The sequence below is a fragment of the Asterias amurensis genome, chromosome 11 (assembly GCF_032118995.1).
Source record: "Asterias amurensis chromosome 11, ASM3211899v1".
Taxonomy (NCBI): Eukaryota; Metazoa; Echinodermata; class Asteroidea; order Forcipulatida; family Asteriidae; genus Asterias; species Asterias amurensis.
Window position 1 is genome coordinate 322,997 of NC_092658.1, and position 26,719 is coordinate 349,715.

Here is a 26,719-nt window from a genome sequence, read left to right on the forward strand (position 1 = left end):
AGCATGTCTAGACTTGGACTAGTCTCTCTGCTGAAGATGAATGGTATAAATGATCTAGGTTTGTTGAGGTGAATGTAAACTTGTACTAGTCTCTATTGTCTCTATTGATTGGTTTATAAACAAGGTTGGACTCAACAGTCTAATATGGAAAGCCATTCAACATGGCTGATGAGGTCATAGCCAGAGCTGAAACAAACTTCAATGGTTCAGTCTGGTTGGTATCCTATATAAGACTCTGGCTGTCTTGTGTCCGAGGACTCTTCATTCGTCCTTCAATTAGAAACTTGTAGTAAGTCCCTTTTAGATTTGAAACCATATTTTGGTCTCTGGTGCTTAGTCAGTGAAGAAAGTTAGTTCACAAAATACAAAAACTAGAAATGTAAAAATGGTTAGGATGATTTTAAGGCAGTATTGATCAAGCACTCTTATGATATGAGTCACAGATCTAAGTTATGCATGTAATAAGAGACTGTAGTGACATGGGAAAAGACATGGTGTACCGTTTCTTATTTATGATATGATGATTATTCCAGCATACTATGATCAATATCTGACCATCAGAGTGGAGGGGTCCTTGATTAAAACAAAAAAAGAGGTCACTTGGGGATGAAGCCATTGATTGGAGGAGGACTATAGAGAACGCTGAGTTTCCTACTTGTAGGTATGGAGGATGTGAGTATAAAGGAATCATCTACATCTACATGGTATGTGTTAGGTCAGACTGGTTTAGGGTAAGATCCAAGGTGAGTATCACTGTTTGAAGACTAGAGAGGGATTCACTGATTGGAATTAGAAATGAGGTAACTGGCAGGTGTCAATCAAATAGTGTTATTGACTAAGCAGATTTAGTTAAGTGGTTAGGTGTGATGTGGGTACTAAATATATGCAGACTTGTATTGTCTTAATAGCACCTTGGATAACTACATCTACATGTTTGGGATTATATGATAGCGAGTGGATCATGCAACCATAGAGCCTGGTGCACTCATGATGCAATCATGCCTCCATAGTAAAACATTGGTCAACATGGTTTAGAGAAAAAGTTCGTTCAGTACAATTTATCTTTTCAACTTATAGTTGACGACATCATGATGGAAGATGTATCCGATTGGTGTACTTTTATATTTCCATAGTTCAGTCATTAGCGAGCTGAGCTGAACAAACTATTGCTCACTGTGATGTAACTGACTGTAGAAATGTTGACTCATCTTAATGTTTCAATTCATTTTAGTTCTACCCTGGAGGATAGTTTCAACTTAGTCCATTGTATTGTATGTACCATATGGGAAACTTTTGCCTATATAGTTTTCTCTATGATTGTATTTCAATTTAAAACTATATTTGGTAAACGTGTTTTAAATTTTTTTATTTTTTAAAGAACAGACTGCCCAACACATACATGTATACATCATCTGCTGTTTACTTTAACGTTATTTTGTGTGAGGAAGGTCAACACCGTGGTTGTTTAGCAGATTTGCAAATTTTCAATTTAAACTTGGAAATCTAACTTTAAAATGTGTTTAAGTCTGAGAAGTTTGGGAAATGTTGTTGTTTAAAAAATTTTTTTTAGCCTCTTCTATCAGTCGTGATCACATAAAAAAAAAGCAGTATCATTTCTAACATAATGCATGGATATGTAACACTATAGAAGATTTATCCTGTCTGAAGATGTGATAGGACTAGCGAGTAATTCCCTTATGTGACATCTCTCCTGTCCATCAAGTTTAGTTGCTTTGTTATCAATGGTTATCCATGAATATTTATTCCAAACAACTCGTTTGGATTGATAATGACTTCTGAGGATCCAAAACCTTTCTTTATGCTTCTATCTTGATTAGGTCATGTTGTATTTAAATTGATAACTTATGATAGATAATTGTATCTACTTTGGATAGATAACTGTATCTACTTTGGATAGATAACTGTATTTAACTTTTCAGAAAGATTTCTAGAGAGCTGTGTGCGACTAACCCTCTACATCTAATTTCAAGGACCATTAACCCTTATTTTACCAGCAGCATGCCCACTGTTTGGATTGACTTTGTTTGAATTCAAATTGAATTGACTTTGTTCTTGCTTTCATTGCAAAGTTGAAATCTGCTGCTACAGCATACATGTATGTAGTGCTACAGAGCTTATTACCTGTCATCTTTATATTAAAACAGCTAATAGCAAACTTGTTTTTGGACACTGACTGCATTAGCTAAGCCATGGAGGAATGGTTCCTAGTTGAACTGCACCATTAAACTCAGCTTGTCCACCATTACCAAGTGACAAATGTCCTACATTGTGTCTTTAATACTTAAATTCATTCATGAAACACAAACATCATCCAGATGTTGAGTAATAAGAAAACCCAGCAGCCTAAAGACATTTAGCAATAGTCTTGACTGAGATAGTCTCCTTGTCTTATGGGGGTCGTTTCTAATTAGATTGATATCATTTATATCATGCATGACTTGGCACTTATTAGCGTATAACTCATAATTCACAAACGTCTTTTTGTTGTTTTGTTCTTAGAAAAGCTAAAAACCTCTCATTCGTGACTCATTTATTTCCAAGGATAACACGCACACACTGAAAATTGTTGCAGCGGTATTAGTTACGTGATTTCCATTATATTTTTCATACATGTAGGAATCTAAACAGGCTACCAAGGTTCATTGCTATTTAGTTACATACCCACATACGTTGTATACCGTTATTGTTTGCAGTACAGGATATTAGGCTAATCAAACAAATATTAGCAACAATTTATGTTTGCAATGTTTATGGGCTTTTCTTTCAAGCTTTGTCACAATGTGTTTCCTTTTTTTAATTGATAACCAATATCTGAAAATAAAAATAAAAATATGCTGGGTTCTTGTTATTCTTTGAAATATTGTTGTCCAAATTGATGTTAGTTTGAGAGATTTTTAGTCTCCTATTTTCACAGTGTGGCTAAACAAGAGTAGTGAGAGTACACATTTTGACATGCTTGTTTTATGATTGATATGTTTCCTTAAAACAAAAAGCTAATGCACATGAACCAATATTGTACTTAACAATATTGTAACATCTACTAAATACTGTATCGGTTGTGAGTGTTCTTTTAATTCTTAACATTTTTGGATTATAATGAGTATAATAACAAAGTCTAACTCATTATCAGTCACACAGCAGTCTAAGTGTACTTAAATTACATTGGTAGTAATATAACAGGCCCAATTTCATGGCTCTGCTTACCGTAAGCACAGAATCGGCGCTTACGGAAGCAGGGAATTCTGTGCTTACGGCAAGCGTATTTCACAGGTTAGCGGCGAATTTTGGATTCTGCACGTGCGTACTCCACATTACTAGGCATTCTCTGCTTAAAAGGCTACAGCGCTTGCACGTAAGCGGGGAATCATCATCGTAAGCGCAGAATCCGGCTGTAAACAGAGCCATGAAATTGGGCCCCGGTCTGTTGTTATTATGTATGTTGTACTTCTCATACAGACTCTAGGGAAATGAATCCTGTTTCATTTGATGCTTGAATTGACTCATTATCCAGAAATGTCAACATACAAAAGTAATTTCATTTTGTGGAATGTCTTCTAGCTATAACTAACCTGCTTCTCAATCTTAATAATGTCTAGTCTGAGGTGGTCTTTAGGGGATTTCTTTCTCATGAATATGGTGGGCTGTGGTTCTGAGCAAAACATTGAGGATGGCTGATTTGGGTTTTTTTAGTTTTTGTTTTTTGGGGGGTTAAAGGTACAGAGCATGCACTCTACTCAACTCTGAAAGTAAAAACAATTATTTGTGGCAAAAGAAATTGAGCATATTTTCCATTCTGAAACTGCCCATCCCTTATTTTTAGCTGCTTCACAAGCCCCTTCCTCCTAAAAAAGTATATTTTTGTAGTGTCTGGACCATTTTTGATGAGAAGTTTCAGAAGAAGACAAAAATCCTCCCACTGTGATTTTATGACTATGTTTCTTACCGTATTTCCTGGCCCAACTGCCTCTCGCCAAAAAGTGCTTAGAATCAAAGTCCACAGTACCTTGGACTTCACATAATATCAGCTGAACAAACAGATAAAACCCATGTACTACGTGTCCATGAACATGCACTACGTGTACATGAACATGCACTGCTACACTAGCCTAGTAGAAGGTCTGTGGGGGTGGGGTGCTACACAAGCCTAGTAGAAGGTCTGTGGGGGTGGGGTGCTACACTAGCCTAGTAGAAGGTCTGTGGGGGTGGGGTGCTACACTAGCCTAGTAGAAGGTCTGTGGGGGTGGGGTGCTACACTAGCCTAGTAGAAGGTCTGTGGGGGTGGGGTGCTACACTAGCCTAGTAGAAGGTCTGTGGGGGTGGGGTGCTACACTAGCCTAGTAGAAGGTCTGTGGGGGTGGGGGTGTTGGGGAAGGACCAGCCTTTCATATTTGCAGTGACATATTTGTCCATTGACTAGTAAATACAAGTACAGAAGTTCAAGTTCCCATTTTTGATTCTATGATATATTCATATGGTGGTTGATGGATCCTCTAATAATTCACTTCTTGTATGTAATTGCATTGTCAGATTAATTGAGTCTAGCAGGAACACTTGCTGTTTAAACATACATTGTCTTTAATCCATTACAGACTTAATAAAGGTCAAGTATGGGCATCAGAAGTTACTCAATAGCTTAGTTTTTAATTTAATTTTCATTTCTGTTTGTCAGTCTGTTTCTTCAGATTGAAAATGTGTTGTGTATAAATCAACAGATAATTATAGTGTACAGTTAAATATCAGGTTAGGTAGGTACACTATAGATGAACTAATATTGTGACTTGGTATAAAGTTACAATATCATAGCATATAGGAGACATATGTACAATGCATACAGTGTGCAGTAATGCATTACATCTACATCATTTGTCTGTGAAATATTAGCTCAAACTAACACAAGTTTGGTATAATATTTCCTTTGTTCATGTGTCTATAGGCACGTAAACATCTTTTCAATGACTCAAAATGACCAAATATGGAAATTGAAGTATGTTCCAAAGTGTGTGTGTGATTTAAATTCCTAATTTATCTCTCCACAGATGTCTATCTTCACCTTTCATGGGGGTCTGACATCACACGTCACCCCCTGGTTACTCCAGACACACTTGACTTTGGATTATTCTTTGTTCTAATGGGTTTCCCTCTCTCCATTTATCTTTGTTTTCCCGCTGTAGGTTCATTAAGTCAACAGAGTACGTTCAGTTATGCAAGCACGTCACCCACAAGTACAGGTAACTTAGTTATTTCTCTTTACATGTCACTTGGGAGCCTCTTGTGTTTATAAAAGTACAAGTGTCAGTCTGTGTTACCTGTTTGTTGTCGTCGTCGTCGTCGCGTCGCTGGTGTTGTTGTTTTTATTGTTTAAGCTTTTCATTTGTCAGAGTTTGAAAAATGGATTCTCTGTAAGGATCTTTATAATAATCAATTTTGTTTTATAGCAAAAATAAAAGAGGTGGGAGAAGATGTGAATATATTTAATAGATAATAATAATAAAGTATGTCTATAAAGTGCCTCACATCCATGGCTGGACCCTACAGCGCTGTACAAATTATAACCACAAAAAAAAAAAAAGTAGGAAATAATTTTAAAGGCATTCAAAAATGAATTAAAATATGAAACAATCAAAATGGACCAGCCAATAATTAAAACTACACACCACAAGAGTAAACAAATTATGAAAAATACCCCTCAAATGAATCAGTTTCACAGCATGCACTGCCTCCATGGCAATTCAGTCTAAGAATCTAGCATTTAATATCATCACTCAAGATCCTTCATCTCCCTCAAGATATTGTTCCCTCAAGTAGTCATATACAGACAGAATAATTACCCTGATTGCAATGCCATCTGCGTACTGCAGCTACATTTATATATCTGACCTTACAATATTTCTTAGTATTGAAATCAGATTTCTGGTTGTGGGTCTGTACTGCCTGTGTGTGGTATACTAACCCCTAGCTTGATTGAAACTCTATCAGGAACCCTTTGGCCACAAAAAATATATTAATGCCACGTGATATCTATTCATGCCGGACGAGCAGTACCAAGTCAAAATAACTTCTGGCTATTTCTACTGAAGCTAGAATTGAAATCGGTGTTTCTAATTTGTAAGTTATAAATGTTTGAAGAGGGTTACATAGGGCAGGCAATGCAAGATGCTGAATAGAGTGAAGAGACACGAGGCCTTGCCCGAATGATTAACCCCAATTTTACTAGTCATAAACATCATGTTTTATTCTCAAAGGGCAAATAAAATTCCAGATAAATAATGGAAAAACTCAAGCAAAAACATTGGCCGGAATTCATGGAGCTTCTAGCTTAAAAATATTGCAGATAAATTTCTTTGAGTGAAAGGTGAAGAGAAGTTTGAGCCTCAGATTATTTTAATCCATTTCGAAATGAAGGCCTCAACATAATATCAAAATATCTGTAGGAGTCTTCTTCTAGCTAAAGAGTCCGAAGTAAAAAATAAAAATAAAAAATAAAACAAAAACGAGGAAAAAAATTAAAATGAAAAAATAAAAACATTGAGAAACAAATTAATCATGACATCCATAAATACAATTCGTTCTCAGATCCTAAGATTAATGAAAACACAAGTAAACATTCTTGTTGCAGAGTATGTCAAACAATCGTTACAATAACATTATTAAAACACAGCGTGTCTAACCAACCCTTTCCCAACATACTGCATCTTTCATAGTTCATGAAGACTTAAACTTTACATGTTACTCATGATGATCATCATTCTGATGAACAAACTCAACGTGAATCATGACCATAAAAACAACAACAGATTGTCCAGAGCTGCAGATTATAGTTTATAAATGCTTAGTGCAGAACTCCTTAATCTAAACATTTATAATATTAAAGAAATAGATCTCTAGATTTATGAGCTTTATTGTAAATATCCATAAATTTGAAGTTAAGTAGAATAGACGAGATCCAAAGTATCTGACATTAAAACTTGTTTATGACCGGGTTTTTGCTGATTAAGCAGTTGAAGATTTGCAGTCGTGTTGTGAATAAACTAAACAATATCTTTTGTACAGAGTGGGCCTCGTGTTTGTGTAGTCAGCTTTGGTAATGATAAACAAAAGTACTTGTTTAATTCCAGTGACTTCTCTTTCTATTCAAGCAAACTAAATACAGAATAAATGATTGTATAATAATACACAGCACTTTCATGTTAGTGTTCACAGTCGTCAACAAGAGTCTCTGTCACATTCATGGTTTCTCTGATCATAGAATGTTATCAGTTCATTCTAGGTTCCTATTTTAAGACATCCTGGACTTTCATGAAGATGGAGGGTTGTTTTCTATCAGCTATTACTCTTGGCTTCATCTTCATTTATCAGCAATCTACGCTCTTTTCTTAGACTCCCTTGTGGAGATGTCTGTTTTTAACCTTATTGTCTTGGTTGACATGCAGCGATCCCTCCAGCACACATTCTCTCACTCTATCACCATCTTCATGTTTGTCTTCTCGATGACGTCTTTGTGCCGTGTTCCTAGAGGGCACTTCTTGTGAACACACTTGTCGCAAGGGCCTTGGTGTATGTGATGCGAATCGGATGAAGCCGGTTATTGGGGTCCATTCTTATCACATGGTTGATCCATTAAGCTTGGTGGCTTCTAGTTCATTCATGCATCCCTCGTTACCAAGTTTCTACATCAATGAACTTGTCTTACTGATAAATGCCACGAATTTATCGTCCAAAATGAGGTGTGTATATAAAACAGCATTGGATCCTAAAACAACATCGAACATTGAACAAGAAATATAAAATACAAAATATCAAAGTTATCAGACTGCTTAAAAAGGAAAATATTAATGTTAACAGCATGGACCAACTGTTTAAGTTGACAATTTATAAGTTATTTGTACGTGTATGTTATTTATCCGTTGGTGTTGTGGGCTTGAAATTAAGTGTATTTTCATGGTAGTCGCTGGGTTGGTAACAAAGGTTTTTAGTAGGCCTTATGAGATTTTGAAATGCATTATGTCGTAAGTCACAGCACAAACTTTACAATACACCATATCACAGTTCATAATTGTTTGTGATGATGATTTTTGCATTATTCTTCCGCTAGCCCGTCGGGATATCTAACTGGAAAAATGAGTAGCCCAGGTGTAAATCTGGTAGTCCAGGGCTAGCGGGCTAGTGGCAATTTTGACCCCTGGTGTTTCTAGGAAGCTAAAAGATAGGAATTCATGTACTGCTGTAGAAACCCAGCACTGCACTTTAGCTTTAAACACATTACATGTACATTGGAGGTTGGAGCTTTCAGACGTCTTTTCTGTGCATTTGCCTGATTACCTGAAAACGTTCCTTCATGCTTCAGTTATCAACCTTTGCATGGAACGCGTAGCAACCAAAATGACATTTCCCGACATTATTGAAGCCTATTAAAGAGCTCCTATAGTTGGAAACTGTTACTGTGCATCGGATGAAAACACACCATGGACTTGGTTAACTTTACAATGCAGTAAGCAGTAGAGGTAGTTTGTGTCATTGTTAACCTTCTTGATGAAATGTAAAAGCTACAAGTGGCTAGACGCAAACACCCATTGTGGCTTGCAATTGGCTCATCATTCAACATTATCACATTATTCAGGATATTGTGGCTTGCAATTGGCTCATCATTCAACAGTATCACATTATTCAGGATAAAAGGTCATGAGACATGTTAGGCATTGACAACACGCTTATGTCATACATAAATGGACATACATAAATGTATCTACCATTTCTAAAATGGCAAGGGGAGTTTGTTTTACAATTTCCACTCAGCCTTTTTATTTGAAAAAAAATGTCACACCATCAGAAAAAAGATCCCTAGTTGTATTGCGATATGAAAATACAATTTGTATGATAATACAGAAATTTTTGGTCTGTGAAGAGGTAAGATAAGAATTTAAAATGATGGCACATCATGTACTATTTATTTGTCACTTGATGTCAAAGTTGTTTTCACTTAAGAAACATTCACACTTATAGTGCTCTCATCTTGTAGACAATAATATCTGACTGTCATGAGGGAGATGTAATAAACATAGAGCATCATAACAAATACCCGATGGATTCAATGGGGGGGGGGGGGTTAATGGCGGACTTATTTGAATACAGGCTACCTCATGGTGACTGACTAATTAAGAATTTCTACATTACATCATATTGAGTGTGAAAATACAGCCTTACCAATGATGACCAATCACGATGACCAATTTAAGATTTCAACATGACATCATAATGAGTTTGATTATTGGTTGCCGGTACCTCAATGACCAGGAGGTTATTACAATGGTGGTACAGTACGTACATCTAATAAATCATTTGTACCAACTACAAGCCTCATTATTGGCTAACTAGTACTACCTGGGTGTGGTTTACTACACAAAGGGAAGGGGGGAGGGAGGAAGGAGTTTATACTACATGTAAAGCCAACTTCTTGTCTGCAGCTTTGTTAATATTAATCAATATTCATAAATACCCCAGATAGGTTTGCTATTCCTATTGGTTGAGAGTGTGTCATGTCACTATGGCCACGATCCTGCTGGTTTAAAACAGCCATTTAAGAACTCGTCACCACTCATTCGTTCCCTTATTAATATTTTGAAGATTTGACATTATTTGAAGAAATTTAATTTTGAGCATTTCAAATATCGCTCCTAAACTAGATCCTACATTAGCTTTGAGTAAATGGCAGAACACATCTTGGACTATGCTATCTCGTTAGACTAATTAGTAATTACACAAGCCATTGTCTTACAGGTGCCTGTAAGTCTTGTTATTTCCTGTGGACACAGCTGTCTTTGTAGTCCTAACTACCTCATTAAATTAATTATCAACATTGTGTTTGAGTCACTACCATCCATTCATTGATAGAGAGATAGCTATTGTAGATTGAAGGTTCCTAGAGAATGTACCAAAGGAATATTGAATGCATTGGTTTGTTCAACCTGAGTACATGTCATTCATTTGTATTCAGTAGCGTATGGGAACAAATAAATTGAATAATTTATGTGTCATGTTTTGATAAATGTTGCAAGTTGTGTGGCAGGGATATTTTGATAAATAATCCTTTCAAATGGGGTGTACATTTAATCAAACATATAAAATGTTTCTCAGAAAGCTTGTACAACCATGTGCTTTGTATGTATAATCTACATTATAACTCTACAAGTTGTAACCACAATTGTTCCGTCTGACTACTTGATACTTTTCTTTTGAATCCAGGCTCCTCCGTCCCTACTAGCCAGTACTACTCTTACTCCAGTACCCCTTTATCAAGTATGCCAGGCAGTGTTACACCTCCTTCAAGTAACGTTCTTGTAGATGCTACTAATAGATTCTCAGCAGACTCTACTACATCTGCTAGTTCTTCTGGTAATTGGTCTAGTAATAGAGGTGAGAATAAGGGATTGCTAACCCATTCAAATATTGGTATCCTTGCTTTTTTATTGGGTTCTTGTTGGTCATTTTACTAAACAGTTGGACAACCTATAATGTATGTTTGGTTATGTTTAGTACCATTGCCAGCATGCATTTCATTGATGATGTGAGCTTGGCAAACATGATAGATTGCTTCTCAGTCAATTTAATTGGATGGCTATTTGATATCATGATGGTGGGTTTACAGCGCCCTCTTTTGAAATGTGGCTAGCAGAACTTTTTGTGATCCTTTGCAATCAAGACTTAGTTTTTGTTTATTTGTTCACAAAATATAAGATTGTTTTTGTAACATGGCTCATTCAGGAGTTAAACTAGCATGAAATAGTGTTGTACATCATGTTGCGATTTCACTCAGTATTTCATTCTTGGTGATGAGTAATGTAACATTGTATGGTAATGGCTAAATTTAGTCGGAATGGTGTGTGTTTATTCTCAAACTAATAAATCATGCTTATTTCTCCTAAGGCTGGATGTGTTTTGCTAACATCTAATTTGGTTGTGATGACACCAGTGGGTTTTATAGAACACACTGAATATTAGAAGGATTACTTGTTTGTGTTCTAGACTTTGCTTTCTTTGTTAGATTTGTTTCTCTATCATTATTTTGTTTGTCTCTACAGAGAGTTTAGATCAGATGCACAGTCAGCCATTGAAACCTAATTACTACCATCCAGCCGGCAGTAATGCAAATCTTTCACCCCCACCTCCCCCTCCTCCTCAACCCATGAATGGCTCCATACCTTATGGGATACCTGAGGATAGACCGGTAAGTCAACAATGAGATACAGTCATATTGATTACCTTAGAGTCTTGGTATTCTTGAAACAAGCCGTCGCTCGTTGTCTCTCCCCACCCCTGCCTCAAACCTTCCCCTTTTGTATGGACAGCCTGTTAAAGACACTAGCCAAGAGACTTCACAATTTGATTATAAGAGTGTTCTAAGTTTCCCTTGCAACCTTCTTCAACTTGAACAGAATATTACAATATGAACATTGTTAACATGAACCCTATTGTCCTTTCACTTCAATGATCATGATGATGGGGAGAAACACTGCTAGAGGATGGGCAGGAGCAGAACAGTTAGAAAGCCAAGAGCAGACCAGGGCCCAATTTCAGGGCTCTGTTTACCATAACCAAAAGGAGCATCGCTTACAGAAGCCTAGAGCAGACCAGTTGGAAAGCGGGACACATTTTCCCCTGAGTTTCAATTCGACTGTGAAAAATTAAAACTTCATTACCCACAGAGGTCATATGAATTGTTGTGGACCCAATCCCTCCTCCCTGTCCCCTTCCCTTCCCCATGATTATCTAAATACCCTATGGGACACCCATGCAAAAAAGACAATGCAGTTAAAGTGTAGACTCTTCTACTTAAATTACTGTCGCCTATACATACCTCTACAAGACCTGGGTAGGAGACCCATGGACAATATAGCAAAAGGAAAAAGATGAGTCAGGAGGGACGTATTCTACAACTAAATGGACAATTTGATTTAGAGAGCAGTAACTATCAAGAGAATGTTTCATTCTTTACACAGTCAAGGAAACTTGATTACTGATGTTATTTCAAATAGCAAATGGGACGGGTCATTGGGGTATGGTGGTTTGGCTATTTGAGATGGGTCATGGGGAAGGATGGTTGGCTATTTGAGATGGGTCTTGGGGAAGGGTGGTTGGCTATTTGAGATGGGTCATGGGGAAGGGTGGTTGGCTGTTTGAGATGGGTCATGGGGAAGGGTGGTTGGCTATTTGAGATGGGTCATGGGGAAGGATGGTTGGCTATTTGAGATGGGTCATGGGGAAGGGTGGTTGGCTATTTGAGATGGGTCATGGGGAAGGGTGGTTGGCTACTTGAGATGGGTCATGGGGAAGGGTGGTTGGCTATTTGAGATGGGTCATAAGGAAGGATGGTTGGCTATTTGAGATGGGGAAGGGTGGTTGGCTATTTGAGATGGGTCTTGGGGAAGGGTGGTTGGCTATTTGAGATGGGTCATGGGGAAGGGTGGTTGGCTACTTGAGATGGGTCATGGGGAAGGGTGGTTGGCTATTTGAGATGGGTCTTGGGGAAGGGTGGTTGGCTATTTGAGATGGGTCATGGGGAAGGGTGGTTGGCTACTTGAGATGGGTCATGGGGAAGGGTGGTTGGCTATTTGAGATGGGTCTTGGGGAAGGGTGGTTGGCTACTTGAGATGGGTCATGGGGAAGGGTGGTTGGCTATTTGAGATGGGTCATGGGGAAGGGTGGTTGGCTACTTGAGGTGGGTCATGGGGAAGGGTGGTTGGAGGCAATTTGAGAATGTGGAGAGGGTGGTCATGAAATGCTTGTCTGAAAGTTGGCAAAGTATAAACAACTTGAATGCACTTTGTGATTAAAGTGACTATTAACTCAGCCCTTTTGTTTATGTGCTTTTCTTCATGAGTTGTGACTTAGAGGCTATGGTGCTTATACAGGGTCATTGCCATAGAGTAATTGAATACATAATGATTCAGCCTGAGTATGCCCATCTCCACTAGGAATTAATATATAAAAAAGAGCGGCTAATCACAACTTACTACCATCAATCTTTATATTTCATTGGACACAATGGTGATAAATGATTCTAAAAACAGTTGAAATGAAGGGAATGAATTTTTTATAGTAATATAACAATCATCAATAATTTTCTTATCTTTGTGTAGTTTCCTGCAGCACCTCCTGACATCTACCAACAACCTGGTCACCATGGTTACTACCCACAATCCTCCTCACCAGCTAGGAATAGTTCTGAGATGTCGGGCCATCAATACCCTGATGGGAGTTTAGTTGGTAGTCCATCTAGAGGAATGAGTGGCAGTCCACATCATAATATACCATCACCGAACAGTACGTGACTCTCAAACAGTGTTAGATATAGCAGATAATTATTCCTGATACAGACTCAGATAATTATTCATTACAGACTCTCAGCCTCTTGGGGACAGCAGATACTAAAAAATGTTGTTCATAAATACCTCAAACAGTTTCGCTATTCCTATTGGTGGAGAGCGTGTCACGTGGGGGTGTTTAAACTTTTGATAATGACCAGTGTTTATGACCAGTTGTGAGTGGGACAGTTTCTTCATTCCTGTTGGTTGAGAGCAACAGCTGGAACAGTTGTGCCACATTACGCGATACGCGCACAGCAATCTCCTTATAAGGAGTTGTTAATGAGGGCCTTACCATTTCATAGCTGGAGGGATGTTGTGTTGAAAGAAATCATTGAACAATTATAATTTTTGCATTTATTTTTTGATGTTTTTTGACCGAAAAGGTATTTATGAATGGGAATCAAAGTGTGTTGAATCGGTTTTCAACTAGTGGTTTAAAACCCGCCGAGGCCTGGTTATTGGTAATTTACCTCGACTTCATCTCGGTAAAATTATCAAGAACCAGGCCTTGTTAGGTTTAAACCACTAGTTGAAAACCTCTTCACCACACATTGATTCCCTTATTCAATTCTGAACATTTCCATAATAGAAACAGTGGATTTAACTGGCAAGTCTGGTGCACTCTGCTATCTATAAACACTACTATATATTACACTAAGCCAGGTAGAATCGTCTTTAGATAATAACTCCTATAAATTGAGCTTCCTTGTTGAGCTTGTTCTGTTATAGTCCATGAACCTTAGAGGTAGAACATGATCTTCGGAGAATGTTGTCAATGTAGTTGCTTGTTTGTATCTGCCTTGAGGCAATTCTTTTCACTGCCACTTGAGCTGTGTAGTAAATTGTACCTTTCCAATATAGGTTTATTTTTGTATTTCACATACAACTAGAGATGTTTTTTTTTTTGATTTTGTAAAAAAAAAATTGCAATTAAATGGTCCAGTGGAATATATAAAGTTGTTATATATTGTTTATGTCATGTGCTGGTTTAGAGGGTGTGTACAGAAGACACAAGAGGGCAAATGACAATTGAACTTGAACTTAATGTTTCATGTGTTCTATTTCTTAGCACTGAACTAATATCTATCAGTTGTTATAAATCTTTCTTTATGAAAGATACTTCTCTTCAAGTTAATGAGTACATTTAGCACAATAACCTACTTTGATTTCCCATTGTCTTCTGTACAGATGAACCAGTTTATCATCAACCAATGTCACCTCAGCATCCCATGTCACCACGCCGTTTACAGCAAGATCTAAGTCATCAACTAGAGAACGGAGTGTGGATGAAACGAGGTGGAAGTGGCAAGGTGTACTTAGACAACAGTGGAGAAGAGAGCGGCATAGATGTAAGCTCATCCACTGAAAGCATGGAAAAAAGGGTTAGCAATTATTGCAGGCTCAACCAAAACATTCACAATACACAGGTCTTTCTGTAAGATCAGCCACTGAAAGCATGGAAAAAAGGGTTAGCAATTATTGCAGGCTCAACCAAAACATTCACAATACACAGGTCTTTCTGTAAGATCAGCCACTGAAAGCATGGAAAAAAGGGTTAGCAATTATTGCAGACTCAACCAAAACATTCACAATACACAGGTCTTTCTGTAAGCTCATCCACTGTAAGCATGGACAAAAGGGTTAGCAATTATTGCAGACTCAACCAGAACATTCACAATACACAGGTGTTTCTGTAAGCTCATCCACTGTAAGCATGGACAAAAGGGTTAGCAATTATTGCAGACTCAACCAGAACATTCATAATACACAGGTGTTTCTGTAAGATCATCCACTGTAAGCATGGAAAAAAGGGTTAGCAATTATTGCAGACTCAACCAGAACATTCACAATACACAGGTGTTTCTGTAAGCTCATCCACTGTAAGCATGGAAAAAAGGGTTAGCAATTATTGCAGACTCAACCAGAACATTCACAATACACAGGTCTTTCTGTAAGCTCATCCACTGTAAGCATGGACAAAAGGGTTAGCAATTATTGCAGACTCAACCAGAACATTCACAATACACAGGTGTTTCTGTAACCTCATCCACTGTAAGCATGGAAAAAAGGGTTAGCAATTATTGCAGACTCAACCAGAACATTCACAATACACAGGTCTTTCTGTAAGCTCATCCACTGTAAGCACGGAAAAAAGGGTTAGCAATTATTGCAGACTCAACCAGAACATTCTCAATACAAACTCGAATCGGGACGTTGTGACCACGGGCTTGTCCAATGTTAGAAATTCGTTTCTGCCATCCAGGCCGATCCAGGGCAGCTTGAACAGATTGAAGGGGATATAAGCACCACACTAGCAAAAGCGAATCTCTCTCATAGAAACATTGGTTTAAAATCCAATATTATGAATTGCACCAATCAAGAAACTGTGATTCATTAACTTGACGATAACACTCGGTCTTGTCAAATCAAAGCTTGGTAGGGTTTTGACCCACAACCTTGTGATTGCAAGTCCTTCAGTATACGCACTGGACCATGGTAAAAGCTCTATATCACACGTGGTCAACTTATTTTTTTGTTGTAGAGTAAGTTTCAAACGCTCAGTCTGCTTCAAATTATTCAGGATATTTACTGCTGGTTATTTTAAATGAAAAATCACCATTTTGAGAGAATACAATTAAGGGTAAAATGTTTTTTGAGGGTTCTAGTCAAATGCCCAAAACAGGTTATTGAATGATGTTAAACATGTACATGATCTTTCCCTACATCTGCAGGTCACAAACTATAATATAAGTTATCACACAAGCGCGAGTGAAATACGGAAAAATATAGCGCTTCTGCGACCCATATCCAACGAGGCCCACGGCCTCGTTGGATATGGGGACGCAGATGCGCTATCTTTTCCGTATTTCCACGAGTGCGCGTGTGATAACGTATTTATCTTCAAGCAAACTTGGCGCGTGACAGAACACACAAGACGCAGGTAGTGATTTTAGCCGTGCAATAGGTTTATATCACCACTCCATTCTGTGAATGTGATTGGATGATTAGCGCGTACTTGAAGATAAAATGTTTTATTGTCTCTTCATTGTAATTATTGTGACAGCAATGAAGTTCAAAGTTGATTGTACTTTTCTCCTTGTAGAACTACGGAGGTGGTATCCTGACTCCTGGGAATGCTCCCAATATACACATGAATGTTAACTCCAAACCACTCGGACACTCTCAGCCGTTTCACAGCTTTGAAAACGTCTTGGGAGATAAGGATACCTTTAGAGCATTAGCAGGTGAGAATAAGGTGCAGGATCTTAAAGAAGTGGTAGAGGCATCCGCAAGATGTATTGACATAGTTAGGTTTTAAGGATCTTAAAGGAATGTTAGAGTCATCCACAAGATGTCTCGACATAGTTGGGTTCAGAGGATTTTATCTTGATTCTTGGAATAAATAAGAGTAATTAAACATTTGGCCTTCAAGAACTATCAAAGAAAACAAGGTCATTTAAAAACAAATCAGAATGTATAAAAAGGCACAAACTTGTTTTATGGGCACAGGACACATAAATTAAAGTGCAACGGACTCTTAACTTGAAGCCTTTTTCGTGTTGAGAAGTAACAGGACTCAGACAAGACAAATTATAGGAGTAAATTATCTATGCTGTGTTTTAATTGGGAAGGAATGACAGAAAAATTGTTTGTGGAAAATCAAATATTAAGACTGTCATAATCACTAGTGAAAATGTTATTTTAAATTGCAGTTAACTTTGGTAAAGAAGCGGTAAATAAGAGTTGGCTACGTTATTGTGGTATATATTTCCTTTGTGGCACATCAGCTATTATAGAAGTTCAAGATTTCACTTGCTTATCTTATTTTAATTTATTCATCAAAACTGCACCAGTTACAAGAAAGAGTTTTCCTCATGAGCGCCAATCCTACGTCTTTATCTTTAAGGAATATTTCTAGACTTGCATCATTCCAAAGGTGTCTTTGCCTTGAGTTGAACTAAAAGCCACAGACCTAATGGATATTGCCCTTAGGCACTTAAACATTTAGAAGATTCTCAAGTAGTCATTGACGCTGTAAAAGGATTTATAAAAGTGTCTGGGTGAGACAGTGTTTGTTAGAGGCCTGGATGACATGTAAAGTGCTTGACATCCACAAGTCATGTTTCAAACTGTTTAACTTTGCATTTTGATTCCTTTGAAGGGAGACGCAATGCTTGTTTTTGCTGCTCTTTGTTTCATTAAAAGACGAGTTATTTCAACTGAAAGGCTCAAGGAATTATATGAAATCCTTAATAAATGATGATGGATATGGATTTAATAAATGAAGAGACAAAGAAACATCTGTAACAAAGAGATGTTTGTAGTATATCTATCATAACATAGGAATCATTAAAGTCATGGCAACCATGGCCGTTGTGGTTTCCAAACCTTCAATAAGATCTACTCAGTCCATTATTTACAACTTGTTTTCTTTGAGTTGTTTTCTTTCAAATAGAGAGTTTATTCAACCCTCCGGTTGTATTATTGCATGTCTTCAATCTAAAGAACATTATTCATAATAAATATGGCTCAATGATCTGTAAGTCATTGTCCGGTCCGTATGCTTAACTAAAAAGTAACTTTTGACAACCACATCAAACTGTGCTTTTAGTGTGGTGCTCTTTGCAAAGTTGCAACACAAATTTACATTGTCTTCATAGATGTGCCCCTACCAGAGGAGCATTTCTGTGGCCTTTCAAGAACGAAATTCAAGGCCTGAATATGTCTTGTATTATGTAGAATAAACTCAGAGGTCATGACTGCTTACATCACCCCAAACACGTTCTGGTTACTAACTATTGTAACCAGATTGATCCATATGATGAGTGTCCATACCTGATGTTGTTTATGATTTGTTATTTTCAGGTCACCAGCGACCTCATAGTGATGGTGCAACTGATGTTAAAATGGATATGATGAGGCAGTCTGAGATACAACCTCATTATCCCGGCAAGGTGAGTCTCTTTGCTGCTTTCCTATAACAGATGCTACTATATAAATGGATTAACACAATGTCAAGAAAGAAAGCAAACCTGTTTCAGAGCTGCCAACCGATCTTTCCATGTTTTTATGAACAATTTGGAAATGTGCATCTGATTGTGGCAACTTTGTTCCTGTTATGTTGAAGTAATTGCAAGAAGCAAATGTTGCTAGTTTTGCACTTTAATCATTCCTGATGCAACAATTGATGTAATCTTCCACCTTCCAAGTATTTAAACCTAATTTACTGACAGTCTAGAGTATGACGTTTTATCTTCTCCTTGTGAGTTTTTTTAAAGGAATATTTTAAAATGTTCTATTAATTTGTTTCTATAATTTTTTCTTCTATTTTAGGATGTTGATAGAATTTATGAATGGTTAAGACGCCAGCGGATGCCAGAATACACAAACAACTTTACTAAAGCTGGTTATGATATGCCAACTATCGCCAGAATGACTCCAGAGGTATGTCAAGTATTATTAGTACCACTTTTATTATTTGCAATGTGGTTAAAGGCAGTGGACACTATTGGTAATTACTCAAAATAATTATTAGCATAAAACCTTACTTGGTAATGAGTAATGGGGAGAGTTTGATGGTATAAAACATTGTGAGAAACGGTTCCCTCTGAAGTGTTGTAGTTTTCGAGAAAGAAGTAATTTTCCACAAATTTGATTTTGAGACCTCAAGTTTAGAATTTGAGGTCTCGAAATCAAGCATATGAAAGCACACAACTTCGTGTGACAAGGGCGTTTTTTTTGTTTCATTATTATCTCGCAACTTCGACGACCGATTGAGCTCAAATTTTCACAGGTTGGTTATTTTATGCATATGTTGAGAAACACCAAGTGAGAAGACTGGTCTTTGATAATTAACAATAGTGTCCACTGTCTTTAAGGATAATAATAATAATAGTAATAACAGCATTTAGTAAAGTTCTTTTCCAGTGGTTTTAAAGTGCTACAAAAAACCAAATCGAAAACCACAAAAGAATTGATTAAACAAAGAAGTGAGTTTGAGTGGGTTACCAATCACGAGCCACTTAACCTGTTAACTGCTGTATAGCCAGGGATCGAACCCAGGTTTACAATACAGCCTGGGAACCAGCAGTCAGTTTCCCTTGTGGTTCGTTATTACTTGATATTTGAAAGTAAACATTGCATCCCTTAAGTTGATCCATCCGCTGCCTATTCCCATAACCAATGTAACTGTTTATTACTACCATGTTTTGACACTCATGTTGTTGTCTACTTTCAGCAATAAAAGCTGTAGAATACTGCCTAAACAATTTCAAAATATTTTTGGAAATTTTTGGAAACAAGAATTACAAACTACAATTTGTAAATGAGAAAGCGCTAGAAGTAAAGTTTGAATTCTTAGATGTTAAGTATAACTGTTTACTTACTTTATAGGATTTGACTGCTATCGGAGTAACCAAGCCAGGTCATAGAAAAAGAATATCTGCGATGATTGGACAGATGAGTGAACCTGATGGGATTCCAAATTATAAACCAGTAAGTTCTAGAACTATTAAATTGACGTATATATTCATTGAATCCCTGGATGACAATGGTTACAAGAGGTTATTTTATTGTCATAGATTTCAATCAGCCTGACATGTTGTGTGAATGTTGTCTTCTTGAAGAAAATTGTCAGCAATAACAATGGGTCTTGCAGGACGGAAAAAAAAGTAATTTAAAAAGGTTAATCAAACTGGACCATTATTGCAGAACAAAGACCCTATCTCATTTTAGTTTCCCCAGTTTTGATTTAAAGGGAAGGTACATGTTTGGTAATTACTCAAAACAAATATTAACTTAAGAACTGACTTGGTAACGAGCATTGGAGAGCTGTTGATAGTATAAAACATTGTGAGAAACGGCTCCCTCTGAAGTAACGTAGTTTTTGAGAAAGAGGTAATTTCTCACTAAAATTTTAAAAGACTTCTGTACTGAAAGCACCCAAATTCGTCCAACAAGGGTGTTTTTTCTTTCATCATTTCTTGCAACTTCTATGACCAACTGAGCCCAAATTTTCACAGGCTTGTTACTTGATGGTTATGATGGGATACACCAAATGAGAACATTGGTCTTCGACAATTACCAAACATGTACAGTGCCTTTAAAAGCTTAGTTTTGAAACTAGATGATTGAGTGTCCTCTTCCTAAAAACACTTAACTTTATCATTGTCATAACTTATCTTATGTCTTTTCCTTCATCCTTTTCAAACAGCATGATGTAGTGACATGGCTGAAGCTACTGGACTTATTTCAATATCATAACACATTTATGAGTAATAATTATAACACCATGGAGGCTGTATCTGAGATAACGTGGGAAGACCTACAGGAGATTGGTATCAATCAACTTGGTAAGTTGCTCAAAATAAACAACACTATTATTAGAGTTGTAAATGTCATGCAGCAATAAATACCTCTTAGGCAAAGTTGGCCTTTTTGCTGGCAGTTATTTAAGAAAAGCTACGAAAATGAAGTTCTCTAAAAAATAATAAAAAATAAAAAGTATTTCTGTATTTTTATCTAACCACAGGCTTTCACAAATTTTGTTTGTCATAAACCCAGTTCTAAATTGACCAGGCTGATCTGTGTTTACACAAATTGATTGTAAGAGATGTAAGAGATGTTAATGCACATATCGGTGCGTGGGTAAAAACCAAAATTAATACATATTGAACATGTTCTTTTGATTTTGGTTGATTCCACTTATGGGGCTGATCTATGTCTACACATATTGATCGTATTTTCTTGATTTTGGTTGATTCCACTCCAGGTCATCAGAAGAAGTTCAGCCTTGCCATCAAGAGATTACGAGACCTTCAGAAGCAGGCTTCTAGGGTCATGGCCTCGGCTCAACAAGCTGGTAGTACAGGAAGTGATGATAGCACCTCACCTCACTCATCTAATGATGGAGTCTACCATCATCATCATCATCATCATCAACATCATTCTCATCATCCAAACACCTTGATGCTGAATACACTAGAACAACAGACATCGCCACTACAATCACCAGAAAATACACTCATCAAGAAGAAGTCTGGACTTCGGAGTAGTCAAGAGAGCTTAGGTAGCAATGGGAGTAACAAATCAAGCGGGTCTCATGGATCCCATGAGCAAGGCTACCCTAAGAAGATAGTTCATTTGAGGCAGCTTTCTGAATCTAGAGAAGCAAGTTATGTTCCTACAGTCACTAACTTAAAGGTGGCTCCTGGTAAACAACCTGAACATCGCCAAGCTTCACCAGAAGGAGAAACTGCAACATTACCAAGCAACTATCAACCCTTCTCAACGTTTAAACAACAACCTGTTTCAACGCCAGGGGGAACTTTTAAGATTCCTGCTGTGCCCAGGGAAAAAAAATCTTCTGAAAGCTTGGAGCGAGTGTTAGCCGCTCAAGGAAACAATGGTGATTCTGCGAGTAGCACACCAAAAAGAAACTCAGTTGAAGGTGGATCAAGTATAGCATCAAGTGGCTCTGGAGATGGGTCTGTAAAAATGAAAAGAGCTAAACCACCAGCTCCCCCAAAGAGGACGAACTCAGTCAGGACCATGGATGAGGAACAATTAAAAACAGCTACAATTGGCAGAAAGAAATCACTCAAACAGTTCAGAGAGGAAATGGCTGCTGGCAATATGAGTAAGAAAGTTGAGCTCCCTGAGGGGTTTGCAACGATTAAACGATCATCTTCTCGTAAAGCACCAATTCTAAACAGGTCATCATCCCAGGATGGAGATAATCCTCCAGGAGGTCTTTCTGCAAACTTTGGTCCCCCTCTTGCACCCACAGTACCTCAGGTACAGAGTGTTGTCTCTAACGCATCAAACCAACAGAGTTATAGCTCCTTTGGTGTGAACAAACCTGATGAGGAACTACAACCCCAAGCCACTGTGAGTTATAATGCTTATGGTCTCAGCAACCAACCAGTTGCTCCTGTACAGCAGCAACCACTACAGCAACAACCAAACTCAGTGTCTGGAAATGGAACACCAAGTCGAAGTGTTTCTGTACCAACCAGTCCAGTTAACATGCCACAGAATCCATCATGGACCAATCAAGATACCCAGGGATCGAGGGAGCCAGTACCGTCTACACCCTCAGTCTCAAGCCCTCCACCAACCACTCAAAAACCCACCGTCACTAAACCAAATGCTGCACTCATAGCTGAAATGCAGAAATCAATTGCTTTAAGCATGTTGACAGGCCCTCCAGCAAACTCACAAAGCACTTTAGAAACTACTTTTCATTCATCAGCTTCTGCATCTGTTGTAACAAACAGTACTGTACAGTCCACAACAGCGACCAACCAGCTGGCAAACACAAATATCCCGTACAATGTCGCTTCTTCACAAAGACAACCTGAGGAGGAGCAAAGTGTCTTTTTAAATGAAATGAGTGAAAACCATCGACGATCATCTGGAGGTACATTGAAACTCTCACAGACACTGCCTAGGTCCTCCAACAGGCCACCCTCCGTTGAACTGCTCCAAAACACAACTCGGAGACTCTCATCTGGTGGTTTTAAGCTTGGTATAGATGTTGCACAGGAGAAACAAATCCATAACAGAGTGGCTCAAAGTGATGTACCCATGAGAGAAGGCTTCCACAATAACTCCCATAGACCTCCTTCTACTGGAAGCACTGGAAGCGGTGGCAGCGGTAGTACTGACAGTAGCTCTAATAAACCAGACAGAGCAGGTAATATGGAACTACTCTGGAGAAGAATGTCTCAAGAAACAGATGAGAGTGCTCCGATCATTCAACCTGTTCTTTCAAAACCCCTGGAGGGAATTTGGCGACCAAAGTCACGCCATTTTGAGAATGGAATTCCAGGACAGACTGAGGACCAGAACCAAGTTGATTGCAACCAAGAGGTAGAAGTCAGTGGCCAGAAGTTACAAACCAAAGCCACATTCCGCTCTCTTAAGAAGCAGTTCTTGGATCAGAACGCAACGCCAATCACTTACCATACACTGAAGAGACCACCTAAGAAGCCAGATCCAAATTTCTTTGAAGAGGATTTTAGGCCACGATCAAAGTCCTTTACAGACATGGATGAGTACCACCAGTCACCAGTAGCCAAAAATGCCCCTGTGGACTTTGATACTATAATGGCCGAAATGGCAGACCAAAATGCTCAACCACAACCTGAAGCAGATGTTGAGAATAATCAACCAACTTCAGAACCTTGTCCAGTTTCGAATGGCTCACCTCAAAAACTCAGAACTCAGAGTTCACCTGTTCGAACACCAGTTCCAAATGTTGGTGGAAACCATAAAAAACCTATTAGCCTTCCTGGACTTGTGTCAACTCACGGTGCTCAAGATGCTAATGAAGCATCGAATAACACAGTGACATCTAGTGGCTACAAAGAACAAGGACCTAAGGCACCTTCACCAAAGGTTGCTCCTAAGCAGGTACCGCCACCTCAAGTTCCCCCTCCCAAGGTTCCCAAACCTCAAAGTCAACCACCTCAAGTTCCTCTACCTCCACCCCAGGTTCCCCAGCTTCAAGCACCTTCCACAGAAGTTGCCCCACTCAAAGATTCTTCACAGAAAACCTCCCCCCAGCAGATGCTACCCCCTAAAGTGTCACCTAAGGTTCCACGTGTAAAGGCACCGTCTCAGATCAGCAATCCTACTAGATTGGAGATGATGCCACCACCTCCTTCTATTGAGGATCTACCCCCTCCTCCAAATGAAGACTTCCCCTTACCACCACCACCATGTCAGGATTATGACCTCCCTCCACCTCCTGATGAGATGGGTCTACCTCCTCCTCCTCCTCCTTCAATGCAGACTGCAGCACCATCTTTCACTCCTCTGTCTTATAACAATCTGCCTCCACCTCCACCCCCGGTACAACAAGTACCTCAGCAACAGTCAAGGCAAGCAGTTGCTCCTCAGACTGCTCCGAAATCTAAACCAGGTTCATCCAGGAAGAAGACAAGAACACCTGTTGTCTCAGAAGGATGGGAATCTAACTCAGATACAATCAAAAGGAAGCCAAGTCCTTTGACTCCAGTGTCCCCAGATAAAACACCAGAAAGTATCAGTCAAATATCACAACCTCAGCCAAATGAAAACAAACTTAATCCAAGAGTATCTAAGGCTCCGGTGAAGGTACCAGAGAAATCAGTTAAAACCCCATCAAGGACAGGAAAGAGTCCAGTCAAAGCACCTGCTAAGAAGAAGGCGTTGGTTGCACCACCACCTCTAGATGGCGCAGATGATGTTGATTTTTACTCCCAAGACCTGGACATGATGGATACACTTGGAGGTCAGGAAGACCTTGTAGAATCAGACAGTAGTGACACCATGGAGTCTGGACTGACTGGCTTTGAGAATGAAAACACTGATACAATTAAGAAACAGCCAGGGAAGTTAAGTCCAGCTAAGTACAGTGAGGACCTGAACGATCCAGAGATTGTTGGGAGAACCTTGAGTATGGAGAACGCTGCAGCTGATCAAGAAGCAGATTTCATTAGGAGAAGAAAAGACAACACATCAGCTGCTATGAAGAAAGACAGGGATTCCCAAGGTTTCGGTGAAGGTAAATTGATTGGATTGTATTATTATTAATTATTTCTTGTAATGAAACCAAGGATGTCTCATACCTGAACTTAATCACTGCAACTTGCAAGCCTGAGGAAACGGGTGCTTACTATTATGAACAATAAACACAGGGTTTGGGAGTTCGTCAGTGTTCTGTGGTTTTTTGTGCACTATCGATCCTAGTGCATGTACATGTACATGGGACATATGGCCGAATGTCACCACCTAAGGACAAAGCAATTATGGTCTGGAACTATGGCCAGAACTCAAAACCACACTCTGCTGATCAGAGTTGGGTGCTCTGGAACTATGGCCTGAACTCAAAACCACACTCTGCTGATCAGAGTTGGGTGCTCTTAACTGCTTAGCCACAACACGTTATGAAAACAAAAACCCAAGTTTATTGGAATAATATAACTTTCTTGAAAGAGATCAACAACAAACTTTGGATAAATTGTTGAAACTAGTTGTGGAAACTTCAGAGTGAAACTTGGAACCCATTTAATATTATTGTTTTCAACACATTCACTCCTTAAGAAACATTAAATGAAACTTACCAATAAATTGTTTTTGTTCCCTTTTTGTCTACCCCTCAGTTTCTCTCCAGCTAGCAGACATCTTAAACAGTATGGGTTCTGATGATCCTTTAGCTAATTTTGCTGCCAATGCAGAAGCATCAGCTAAAGCAAGATTATCCCCTTCTAAACCAACTCCACCTTCGTCATATACTGCGTAAGTTAATCTTTATATCTCGCCATACAAGTCATTCTCTGGAGTTATGTTACACCAGGTTTGGACAGTTGCTCTAGAGTCACGTCAAACCAAACTATTAAATCAATTATTTAAATGAAAAATTTGATGTCTGAAATAGTTAAGACCGGTTTGACGTGCTGGAAGTCGTTGCCTGTTGTTGCTGAGCACCATGATCGAGATGGAATGGCGCTATACAAATCTGGTTATTATTATTATTATTATTATTATCATTATCATTATCATTATAATTATCATTATAATTATAATTATCATTATCGTTATCGTTATCGTTATCGTTATCGTTATCGTTATCGTTATCGTTATCGTTATCGTTATCGTTATCGTTATCGTTATCGTTATCGTTATCGTTATCGTTATCGTTATCGTTATCGTTATCGTTATCGTTATCGTTATCAGATCAACTGTTGCCGTTGTTCGGAACGACTCTGAAGCGTCTTGGTTTTAGACATCAATCTTGTCAGGAGTCTAGCCAATGTAAATGTTATGTTCAGTTGGCCTGTCTGAAACAAACATTTCTTTGGGTCGACCTAGAATCACTCCTAATCCATTTGGAACCCCTGTCTGATTCTGGTTGTTTGTTTGATTGATACGGACCTATGTAGGTGTAATCCAGTGAGATTCAATCCAAAGGTTGAAGATTGGCTTGTGCGTAAAGCGCTCGCCTCTCACCAAGGTGACCCCGGTTCGATTCCCGGCCAGGGCCATATGTGAGTTGAGTTGTGCGTTGGTTCTCTGCTGTGCCAAGAGGGTTTTCCAGACTATCCGGTTTTCCTCCCTCAGGAAAAAATCAAACACTTTCGATCTTGGCTGTGCTCCAAGGTCATAATGGGTGGATGTGGCTGGCAGCTAAATGCGCCCTTGCATGCCTTGTAGCCGCGTCCTTCGCAATTCAGCTCTAGCTGCGAGTAAGGATGATTAGCCCCCCAAATTATTAATACTATTAATATTAATTAATATTAATATCATTAATTACAGGAGGCAAGGCAGGAAAGTTTGAGCTCAATATTAAT

General features: G+C 38.5%; 1 protein-coding gene across 5 annotated transcripts in view; it reads left to right on the plus strand.

The window, feature by feature from the left end:
* The window catches only part of LOC139943717 (uncharacterized), a 129,490-nt gene that overhangs the window by 100,090 nt on the left and 2,681 nt on the right, over positions 1 to 26,719 (plus strand). For 4 of the 5 annotated variants that reach the window (XM_071940464.1, XM_071940465.1, XM_071940467.1 and 1 more), the window contains 12 exons: positions 5,193 to 5,249; positions 10,261 to 10,431; positions 11,097 to 11,242; positions 13,155 to 13,338; positions 14,571 to 14,764; positions 16,486 to 16,627; positions 18,249 to 18,337; positions 18,717 to 18,827; positions 19,776 to 19,877; positions 20,596 to 20,734; positions 21,154 to 24,933; positions 25,532 to 25,667. In XM_071940464.1, coding sequence (XP_071796565.1) covers positions 5,193 to 5,249; positions 10,261 to 10,431; positions 11,097 to 11,242; positions 13,155 to 13,338; positions 14,571 to 14,764; positions 16,486 to 16,627; positions 18,249 to 18,337; positions 18,717 to 18,827; positions 19,776 to 19,877; positions 20,596 to 20,734; positions 21,154 to 24,933; positions 25,532 to 25,667 — 5,251 coding nt within the window. The remainder of the gene's footprint in view (positions 1 to 5,192; positions 5,250 to 10,260; positions 10,432 to 11,096; positions 11,243 to 13,154; positions 13,339 to 14,570; positions 14,765 to 16,485; positions 16,628 to 18,248; positions 18,338 to 18,716; positions 18,828 to 19,775; positions 19,878 to 20,595; positions 20,735 to 21,153; positions 24,934 to 25,531; positions 25,668 to 26,719) is intronic. The other variant, XM_071940466.1, reaches the window with a different exon arrangement.